Below are 11449 nucleotides of genomic sequence, written 5' to 3'. Positions count from 1 at the left end.
AGTTAATTGATTTGTTTTCTTGATATTTACCAGTACTATTGATCAGTCCATCTCCTAACCAAAGTCTGAAACCGTTGTAGCCTACAGATTTGCTGATGTGCTCATTGGAGCTCAAGAAGAACTCCAGTTTTACTGGATCTGAAACCACGATGCTGGGTTTCGAACCCAACCATAGACGCACCATCAACCCATATTCCTTGACCAACTTCTGCTGATTCTCGAAGAATTCTGTTTACAAAAATGCAATTATTTCAAAATAATAGAACTTTTGTAATCGATGCAAATACCTGCAGTATTTTTCGCGAATCCCAGGCTATTTCCAAAGAAAGGAACGGTCGGTGGTCCCGGCAACTTATTTATATCCCTATACTTCTTGTTTTCATTGTATTTATTTATTAGCACCGAAATGAGGAGCGCGAGAATCGCAGCAATATAAATATGATACATCCTACACAAATGATCACAATACACTAGCAATCTTACTTGATCATTGACTCACTCGTCAAGATCAGTGTGCATAATGCAAGTGTATGTATCTATTGCGTGCTGATGCGTAGACTGAAAAAATAGAAACACTCGGTTTACATAACATTTGCTCCTTCTGATAACACTTTTTTTTGTATTTATGTGTATAAGTAGAAAAATAAATATGTCAAGTATATTATTTACGCATTTCTACTTTTCCACTCCTCGTGTCTGTATGTGTATGTGTGTATTTTTGTACATTTTCGTAACACCTATGTAATCCGCATGTTATATAATTCCAGGTGATAACAACACAGGATACTTTTCTCTCTCTATCTCTCTCGGACTAATTGTATTTGTAATATTTAATCAATAATGAGGCGAGCGGTTATCGGTTTAGTGCATTTATGTTAATCCGAGTGATAGCATTCTTTAGTTTCGCGGAGGGACAAATACCCCGTATCTGTCGCACAACAATTTTTAGTTGTTCAGAAGTGCAAACAGTAATTTTTTTTTTCAACAACAAAATCTCTGCATTTCCACGAATCGCTCTCCCGATAAAGGTTTGGTATTTGCAGTACACGAAACATTGATGATTCTCTATTGTATTTTTGTAATACGCAGTGCATTAAAGTTTTGTTTCCTTGAAAATTTTTGTTTGATCCTTACGATATCAGATAGAAATCACAAGTCACATTGTCCTTGTGTTGTTTGCTGATTTGTCTACGTACTTAATTTGATGATTTAACTAAATTTTTAATTACTTAAGATTAATAAAACTGTAGCAAATATATTAAGAAAGTTTGTATTTTGATTTACATTTGAGTTTATAGCAAATAGTCTTTTTTGTCTTATTCTAATATATCAAATACAATTCACATATTTATATAGTGATAAGTTGACTTAGACACTCAAAGACAATGAAATTTGTTTAAACAAATTGAAGTCAAATAATATACTATTGTCATATATCAATTTTCGTAATCTGACGTGTGAAGATTGTCAAATTTGATGTTAATTTTAATTTTCGGGATCCTATATTTATTTAGAGGTGATTAGTTAAAATTGTGAGTGTCAATAGTTTTATTGTGATAATAATACCAAAACAGTATTTGAAATATTTTAAACATATAGAAGTTAAATAATATACTATTATCATATATCAATTTTGACAATCTAACATATGAAGATTGTCAAATTTGACATTCATTTTAATCTTCAGGATCATATATTTATTTACAAGTGATGAAGTAACTAAGTCTAGAGACTTATCACTCTGAGTGTCAATAGTTTTATTGTGATGATAACAACAAAAATTATTCGAAATTGCATTTTTTTAAACAAATTAAAGTAACAATATACTATTATCATATGTCAAATTTGACATTAGGACACAAAGTTGAGTCGATTCTTCAAGGATTCAATGAAACTATCAAATTAATTTGTTAACAAAATATCGAGAATATATATACTTAAAAGTTAATCTATTATATTATAAATGATATTTTAGAAATAAAAAATGTAATTTACTTACTTTACACCTAAACTTTTTGGTATAACATTTTTTTTTTTAATCTCAGTCATAATATAAAATATATATAATATTTGGGGTTTGTTGTGGTTCAACTACCCACAACAAGACTCTTGAAGAGCCACAGTTTGGTCACACCTGTTATATAACATTTAAAATTTCAATAAAAGTTCAAATATCTAAAATAAAGTAAACAATACTTCTGTATGGACAAGTTGCAAATAAGTAACTTGGAAATTAGTGAAATCGAGATACTAAAATTTAAAAATTAGTGAATTTATCTGTAAATTATCAAATTAATTTTTCTAAAAGATGTAACTGTGTCAAACGATCAAGGTTGCATTTTAAAATGAAAATCCTTGATGGAGACCTTGATACGCAATGTAGATTTTTGTTACCTATCAACGATAACGATAAGATTTGGATATTATTAACGTCTGCAGTTTTATGTGTGTGTTTTTTTTTTGGTGCGTACAAACTTTGATTACTTGTGATTACTCCGCCAGACATAATTGCAAATCATTTAGTCTCTGAATTGACTCATTTCTTTCAGCATTTTTTTGTCTTTACGAGTTCGAATTTTTAACTCAAACTACTTACTTTAGTTTTATTTTTATTCGTTTTACTTATATCAAATTTTCAGAGAATGCCGATTTATTTCATTTTTATTATATGTTCCATGTTAACAGGCTACAAACGTTTTTATGTTTTTTTTTAAGTATAAAAATTCTATTGAAATGTCTATACATAAACTGCATTTTACATGCATGTAAATGGGACACGAAATTGCAATTCTTGGTAAGGTTATTCGTCGAGTTTAAGGATGCAGCTAGTGATTTAGTGACCTTCTGACTTTTAAACACCCTCGTTTATAACGTGCTCATTTCTAAACGCTTTTGCTGCACGTTATTTAACATTCTCCACGAAAAGGTCGATTCGCTTAAGACTCTCCAATACGAATCCAATTGGTTAGCAGACGACGCTATAAATAATTTGCTGCATCCTCTATCTTCCAATTGTGTTATGTGTTGATTAATTTATAACGAATTATTTTTGGTTTCCTTCGAGTTCGGAGATAGAAATTAAGTTTTCATGTGCTTCCAATTCTACAGCATTTCTAAAGTTCTACATTTCCTGTTCCAATCCGAGGTTATTCTTTGTTGTTAAGAAAATTATGTGAGTTTCTATATGAATTATAGCTTAAAATATATTAATTTAAGTTCATTCTCTGTAATCCGGTTTAAAAATTATCTATCTATCACTCTGTAAGTCCGTTTTCAAACAGTGTGAGGTACAGGAATAACTTTTAATAACTTCTATAGAGGTAAACCTACGAATTGGATTGGAATAAACGTTTAGTAACAACTTTATTCAAAGAAACTCCAAATATCGTTTTATAAATTATAAGAAAATTTATGGATTTTTTTTCTTGATGTTATAAAAGAAATCTTATAACTGCAATACTGTGTGAAAAGCTTGTTAGGTATTCGTAAACGCAGCTAATAATTTAATTAATCAATACGAATATTATAGTTTGATTTAAATATCATGTTTTTTTTTATACACAAGCTTATTTTGAGAATATCTGGAATTCTACTGAACTCATTTACAAATTGAGTCTTTCGCAACTATTTATTTACACGTGTATTTGCTGCCTTTAAAACGTGTTCGGCTTTGATTCCCGGAATCACTTGATCGCGATCTACATACGAACGGAATGTTTTTGACGAAGGAAAGAAGAAAAAAGTGGAGAAGAACTGTTTTAATCAAAGACATTCTAAAGTCAACCAGTATAAACATATCAGTGGAAGACCTTAATTATTTTCGTTTTTTTTTTAACTATTAATTCCCAGAAATATGTTTTCATTAAAAGAGGAAAAAGTAATTTTCATTTTTCATTATTCATTATTACGTATTGAATTTATTTCGTTAATATTTGCACGGGTCAAACCATCAGGTTGATTAAATTTCATATTTGCAACGTTTTAATATAAAATTGGAATTTCCCTGCAAATTTTCATTTATTTTTACCCAGATGCATTTAATTACACGTATATTTAATACATTTTCATTTCTACTTCCATTTCAATAAAATCATTGGCACATGATCATAAATCATTGTTTACTCAGCGTTAAATTTTGTAAGTTTTGAAATGACAGATGTCACCTTGTGTTAAAGTGTCAACAAAAAAAATTAAGTATTCAGGTGGAGATACAATTATAAAAATGTTGAAAAATTAATTAAATTTTGCAAGAAATCATTACTTAAAAAAAGTGGTATTTTTTAATTTATATTATTAATACTAGATTACTAGAGACGTCTTACAGTTGCTAATCATATTACGTTTGACACGACGTTTGGCTATTGTTACTTCACCAATGACATTAATGACAGTTGCTACCCTTGTTGCTTTACTATGTTTCCAATTCTGTTACTAAGAACGCGTTTTATTTGCTATGCTACCAGTGTGCTAAAGATAATATCGCTGTTTCGAATAATACTTTGAGATTGGTATACTATCAATCATACTTGCTAATGACGGTGATCTTTTTACTAAGATCATCTTACGGTTTCTATGCTACCAATGACAGTTGCTAAAGACTCTACAGCTGTAAGTAATGATGCTTTGCGTTTGCCATGATCTGTCATTGAACAGTTGCTAATGACGGTACTCTTTTTAGTAACTACACATTGCGAATCCTATACTACTATTGACATTTATTAAAGATGCTATTCTTTTTTTTACTAAGGAAACCTTGAGGATGTATTGAAATCAATGGAAGTTGCTCAAGTTGAACATAAAAATAATAGTAGAATTTAGTTACTTTGTCTTCCTAATTGATAATCGAAAAAAATATTTAGAGTGTATTTTTCTGATTAATAAAAGAATGAAAATAATAATTACAAATTCAATTAGAATTGAAAGTAATTTCTTAAATTACAATAGCACATAATATAGAATTATTTTTATCTATTTTTCAACATGATTGGAAAACCGTTCGATGAAGTTAATACCATATCACTTTCGACTTCTAATTGGAAATTACTTTTCGGAAGGATGTGGAAATGCTTGATGATCTTAGCTATGGCGCATTTCATCTCGTACATAGCAAATCGTATTCCTGAAATAAAATTTATTATTACTAATGATCAGAATTTTGTACGATATTTTACAAACCCATGCAGTTCCTTGGACCAGCGCTGAAAGGAAGATAAGCATAGGCGTGTCTTTTGCTTATATTCTCCAACAAAAACCTATCAGGATCGAACCTATCCGAATCAGGATAAATTTCTTCGGATCTGTGCATTCCAAACGCGAATATCGTGACGACAGTATTTTTAGGAATATGCACATCCTCTGAAAATTAAATCTATTTAGATTTTTATAATAAATCTAGTATTATTATTATTACCAATTTTAAGATCCTCTTCAATTAGTCTTTCATAAAACGGGATTGGTGTGTATTTCCTCAAAGCCTCCTTGATGCAACATTCGATGTAGCTCATATTATTCATTTCATTAAGCGAGTAGTAGTCGTTTTTTAGTAAATTCAAGTCAACGAGTTCGTTGTAAATCTTCTCTTGGATTTCTGGATGAAGAGACAGTTCGAATAGCAGAAACGATAAACACGTCGAGACGGTATCGTATCCCTAAAAACAAACAAGCAGTATTTGTTGATTCATTAACATCGTTAAAGGAAAACAGAAGAGATTCACGTACAGCGATGATGAAAGTTACGATTTGCTTCCTTATTTCCTCGTACGATATGTCTTCTTCGCTGCTGTACATGTTGAGCAATTGATCGATGAAAGCCACCTTTGTCTTAATTCCAAATTCGTCTTCATCTCCGGTCGAATTCTGTCCGCGTCTCTCTTCTATCCTCTGGGATATAATAGAATTGGCGTAATCCCTTGCGAATTCGATGTATTTCTGTTGGATTTTGTGATCTTCGGTGAAACTAAATATGAACTCGTTGCTGTACACAAGAGAGAACAACCTGGACATGGCGATCTTGAAGAAGCAGTGCACGGCGTCAACGTAAGCCAAATGCTTGTCGCTGTCGTCATTAAACTTAATTCCCATTGCGGTTTCTTTAAAACTTTACAAATTAGAATTTGTTAAATCATTTCAACATTTAACACATTACCTGTAATCGTCTCGAGCGTAGAGATGCTTACAAACTTGTTTATATCAATTTCCTTGTTTACGTTCTTGCTTAACTTTTTGATTAGCGAATCTGATGCAGAGTTGAATGTCACGTTAAATTGATCCAGCAGTTTAACGTGGAAACATTGCGTGAAAGATTTTCGGTTTTTCCTCCAAATTTCTCCTGCAATTAAATCAATTTATGTTTACATTAATTACCATTTACGTGAGAAAATAAGATACCTTTTGCAGAAACTATACCGTCTTCAACCATAGGAATATAGAACTCGTAAATATCGGATTTGTTTATGTGTTTACTAGAGCTTAAGACGTGTTGGATGTATTTTGGATCGGTCAACACCAATTTGAATTGTTTTGGTCCCAAGTACAATTTGAACACACCTCCGTACTTCTCTTGAAGACCTTTGAAATTCCATAAAATATCTATAAAAGAAAATAAAAATATTACAATAGTCAATTAATTAAACCAATTACTACATTACGACAGACTAATATTTGAATGCTTTGAAATTATATTGATCTTTTTTAATACAATTTTATCATACGAATTAGGAACAAAATATGTTTGAATTTCCATTAAATATTAAATATAAAAAATCATTCAAAAATATAATTTTACATTTAAAAAAAAGTAAGATTTACTAATTACTATTGAGATGCGGTTTCATGCTACATAGAAAGTTGAAGAAAGTGCACATTTTTGGAATAAATGTATCTTTGCTTTTTTTAGTAATAATCTGATATTTTTTTACTTTTAAGGCAATTAATAGATTTTTGTTTATTTTTTCCGCTAATAGAAAGTTTGAGAAATCACTGATCTTCTTCGAGATTAAGGAATATGCAAATTAACAATTAACATAAACAAAATAATCAAATTTGTGTAAAAAAAGATATTTGTTAATTAATAATTCGTAAAATGCAGACAGTTGCAATGAATGTAATTTCTTTTAGTTAATGAATGTGAATAAGGTATGAATGGATGTAAACAGTTTTTTTGAATGACGTTTTTCAGTGTACACTGTATGAATGATAATACTAATTGTGTTGTTGTTTATGAAGTAAGTTCACTGTTTTATTTATTTATTTTTATACTAATTACCAATATGTTGATAATACATTAATATATATATATAGATTATTTTTGTAATTAACTGTAGAAATTAATTACCTTTCAAGTTTGTTCCAAATTCGAGAATGTTTCCTAAAACAGGCAACGGTTTCGGACCAGGAACTTTAACATTTCTATACTTGTATAATTGCAAGTACCATTTTACCAATACGTAAGTTATGAGTGCAGCAAACGCAAAAAAGATGTACCCGAACATGTTTACTTTTGGACGTTCTGTATACAAATACAGGCACAACTGGAATTTCGTGTTCTTAAATATTTGTCCTTGCAAAAAAAAATATATTATTGAACTGTTGAATCATTTCAGTTCGATTTATCATCTCCATTAAATTCCTGCACGAGTATTTTTCATTTAATTATTACGGTTTAAAAACAGAAAAGCTATATTTTATACAACATTCAGATTATTTTTTATTCCTTTATAAGGTATACATATGAATTATTTCTTTTGTTTATCAAAATATATTGTTTTTGACTGATATAAGTGAGACGAAATTGTTTGTCGAATACCAAATTTTTGGCCATGAAAAGTTATTAATATATATTTATAGGTAATTTCTTTTAAATATTCATATAAGAAATTTAGGAATTTCACGAAAACATAAATTTCATTGCTTTTATGGACAAACAATGTAATGAATATTTATAATACAAATGTTTGTTGTTAAATTCTTAACATTTGACATTCACAATGTAATTTAATTGAAATATTAGATAAGATTAATAATTTCTAATTATTTAATATTATAACAGTGTTTCTCAACCATTTTGCTGCAACTAGATTGATTATAACCTAAAATTTTTGATGTTTTGACGCAAAGTGACAGCTGTCATTTCGCGACCCATTTAACCTAAACTCGTCTACTATCCACCGGGAAAGATTATCCAATGTCAATGTCAATCTTAAATTTACTCAATGTTCACATTGATGAACAGAATAAAATTATACGACATAATAAAAAAAATATACGAATCAATAAAATGCTGCGACAATTTGAGTCCGGGTAAATTTTGAGCCTTTTTAAGGTTTTCATCAAACCGAGTTATAGAAAATCAGCGTTAATCGAGACAGCGCTAAACGAGGTCTTACTGTATATGAAATACACTTTTTTTATTAATCCAATTTTAAATATTGGTTTAAAACTCAACTCACATATCTTATTTCGACACATTTTTTTGTTGACAAACAAGTATTTTATGTATTGATAATTTCTTATTCATTAAATTATTATTCAAATCATCTCTTGAAATAATTAATTTTATTAATATTTATTTCAGAATACTTTAATTTTTTTTTTCTTCATAGATCAATGACAAAAATTGTATAAATTTAATAATTTTTTTATACAACTTTTCTGCTATGCAGTGAATTATGTTAGACTACTAAACGAACATAAATAATAACTGAATATCCAATTTATTATTTATTTTGCAACAGTTAAATTTTATTTTAAATAAATAATAATAATGTTTATTGCATCAGTCGTATAACAAAAAACATATACAAAAAATAACAACAACAAAATATATAAAATTTCAAAAAAAGTGTTTTTGCCGGGTTTTATTTTATATTTATTATTGTTATGTATACTATGAAACCACAAAGTTCATTGAAAATACTTCTGTTATTAATTAACAAATTTTAATTAACAGTTGCTTAACTTTGATTCAAAAACATCAGTACTATAAGCTATTATATTTTTTTACTTGTTTTATCTCATGGCACACTTGAACCTATAATTAAACTTCCACAACATTCATAAATTATTTTTCTTATTAAAAATTACTGGTGTCAGTTATTATTTCGTTAATTTTATTCATTCCATTATTTTTATTTTTATTCATTTTATTGGTCATAATCCATGTTTCAATAAAATTTTAAAACGTAAACAAATTATCAAATCTTTATTTTCTTTCCTTTTTCTCATATTTTCTCTAAAAATCTACTTAAATGATGTAACAACAGTTTATTTTTTTATTACATAATTATATTCGTTTCTTGATTGAAATAAAATCTTACTAACAATAATTCACACAAATACAACAATAGTCTGTTTGAGAGCGGACTAAACGAGGAACTAAAAAGAGACCAAGTGAAAGCTTTGTAGAATTTATTTTATTTTGATCAATTAAAATTTAACTTGTTCAACCGTAGAAAAAACTGTTTTATTACATGAATAAAATTGATGTATTTCTATAATTAGATATAAAAAATAATGTGAAGTTGCATTTCGTTGTTATACGTGATTTGTATGCAGCAGAACGCAAGCGCTGACGTCAATGAACCAAATTCTATTAATTGTCTCTTGTCCATATTCGACAAACCATTAATTACAGTTGAGAATGAAAAAAAACGAGAAAGAAAGAGAGATATAGTCAAATAAAGAGAAAAGCCTTGACTTTGTGTTTGCTCGAGATTTATAGTTTGCAAGAAAAAGAAGTCTAGATTATTATTATAACGGAGGACAGTTCACTTTCATTTGCAAATTAAATGAAACACATAAACATGTTTTAGAACATTCCTTGACCCACATCCACAATGTGTATAGATGGAAAACGGATCCGCTTTTGCAGAATTAATCAATTAGTTCATTTCTAATTTACACTTAATAAAATCTACAGGGTATCGAAATTTTATATTGCACTTAAGATTTATTAAATTGTTTCAATAAAATCTTGACAATTTTAGTTGGATTTAGTTATGATTTACACTTAAAAAAAATTGATTTAACGTATCATCTTTTTGTAAGATTAACTGGGAAACCATTCATGGATTTCAAGATTCCGTCGCTGTACAATTTCGGCTCAAAGTCTTGCGATATTGGCTGCATTCTGTAATTGTAGACGATTTTTGCGAGGAGACACTTCATTTGGAACATCGCGTATTTCTAATACCAAAACTGAACGGAATGAAAGCCAAAGGATCTCGTCCTTCGCTGTTTGCAGCTGAAAATCTTTCAGGATCAAATTTCAGTGGGTTTTTGTACACCTGTTCGGAGCGATGCAACTGGAAGATGAAAATGTTGATGTTCGTGCTTTTTGGAATAATGGAATTATCTGTAAACAAAATAAATGAACAAGAAGTCAATTAGTTATTTGGTTCCACGCAAGATTTCTGGCTTTGACTCACCAACTTCAATGTCATAATCCAACTTGCGTTCTATATAAGTAGCTGGGCTGTATAAACGAAGACCTTCCTTAACCACGCATTCCAAATATTCCATGGAATTGCTATCTTAATTGAAATGCATTTAACATCTTCAATAATACTTGAGACCTCTTCGTATAACCTCTCTTGGATTTCCGCATGCTTGGAGAGCTCGTAGAGAATGCTCGAAAGGAAACAAGTCAACGTGTGATTGCCATAAATCATGTTTTTTTTTTTTCTATTAAACTAAACCTTTAAACCAATTAATTAATATTTACCGCAGTCAAAATTGTACTTAATTCTTCGTTGATATAATCGTAAGGTAATTCCTTTTCATTTTTAAATCGCTCCAGTAAAATATCCAAAAATGTACTCTTCTTTTTAATCCCCAAATCCGCGTCGTCGGAGTTTTCATCATCACGCCGATATTTCATTTCTTCCATCCTCTTATTCACTACGCAAGTAGTAAAGCTGCGAATCTCTTGCAAACAAACTTGCTGCCTTTTGTGATCAGGCAACAATTGGAACAAAGAGTCGCTTCTTTTGATGATCGAAAACATCCGTTCCGTGCTAATATCCATGTACTTGTAAATATTATTAGAAAACTTCAAGTTTTCCTCCGGATTTTCATCGAAATCCAAACCCAATATACTTTCTACAATTCAAATATTATTACAATTTTATCATTATTCATTTCATCATTACTAATTTCATCATCAATTAAAGCAGTAACTAACCGTAAATTATATCCATGGTTGTATGATTGACGTAAGGACATACATCCACTTGTCTTCCAAGAATTTCCTCGAATCTTTGCACCAATTTGTTTCCGACTTCATTGAAAACTCGATTAAATTCTTCCAACATTTTGTATTGAAAGGCCGATTGCAGAGCCTTCCTGTTCTTGCGCCAAATTGGTTCTGGAAGGAAATCATAACACTTTTATCACAGGAATCAAAAAAAAATCTTCTAAATTATACCTTGAACACACAATATTCCATTGCCGG

General features: G+C 29.5%; 3 protein-coding genes across 3 annotated transcripts in view; all 3 read right to left on the bottom strand.

The window, feature by feature from the left end:
- Positions 1-7497, bottom strand: part of LOC108565580 (cytochrome P450 4c3-like) — an 8946-nt gene extending 1449 nt beyond the window's left edge. The window contains exons 1-10 of the mRNA XM_017925118.1: positions 7334-7497; positions 6388-6588; positions 6146-6328; positions 5719-6089; positions 5411-5648; positions 5176-5355; positions 4977-5119; positions 500-558; positions 288-448; positions 60-228 (exon numbers count right to left, since the gene is read on the bottom strand). Of these exons, the coding sequence (XP_017780607.1) occupies positions 60-228; positions 288-448; positions 500-558; positions 4977-5119; positions 5176-5355; positions 5411-5648; positions 5719-6089; positions 6146-6328; positions 6388-6588; positions 7334-7490 (1862 nt within the window). The 5' untranslated portion in view covers positions 7491-7497. The remainder of the gene's footprint in view (positions 1-59; positions 229-287; positions 449-499; positions 559-4976; positions 5120-5175; positions 5356-5410; positions 5649-5718; positions 6090-6145; positions 6329-6387; positions 6589-7333) is intronic.
- Positions 7498-9988: 2491 nt separating this feature from the next.
- On the bottom strand, positions 9989-10669 carry LOC108565583 (probable cytochrome P450 4ac2). Its single transcript, XM_017925120.1, is given in 3 exon segments — positions 9989-10351; positions 10425-10532; positions 10535-10669. Coding segments are annotated over 3 exon segments (432 nt in total). The 5' UTR covers positions 10668-10669; the 3' UTR covers positions 9989-10160.
- Positions 10670-10705: 36 nt separating this feature from the next.
- On the bottom strand, positions 10706-11362 carry LOC108565579 (cytochrome P450 4c21-like; the record flags this gene model as incomplete). The annotated part of the gene is made up of 2 exons (XM_017925117.1): positions 10706-11097; positions 11180-11362. Coding segments are annotated over 2 exons (575 nt in total), but the record flags the coding sequence as incomplete, so codon positions are not given.
- Positions 11363-11449: the final 87 nt, after the last annotated feature.

The sequence above is a fragment of the Nicrophorus vespilloides genome, unplaced genomic scaffold (genome assembly GCF_001412225.1).
Source record: "Nicrophorus vespilloides isolate i.1.1-1 unplaced genomic scaffold, Nicve_v1.0, whole genome shotgun sequence".
NCBI classification, from domain to species: domain Eukaryota; kingdom Metazoa; phylum Arthropoda; class Insecta; order Coleoptera; family Silphidae; genus Nicrophorus; species Nicrophorus vespilloides.
The sequence above is the reverse complement of the archived record's forward strand: the minus strand, read 5'-3'. Positions and strand labels throughout refer to the sequence as shown.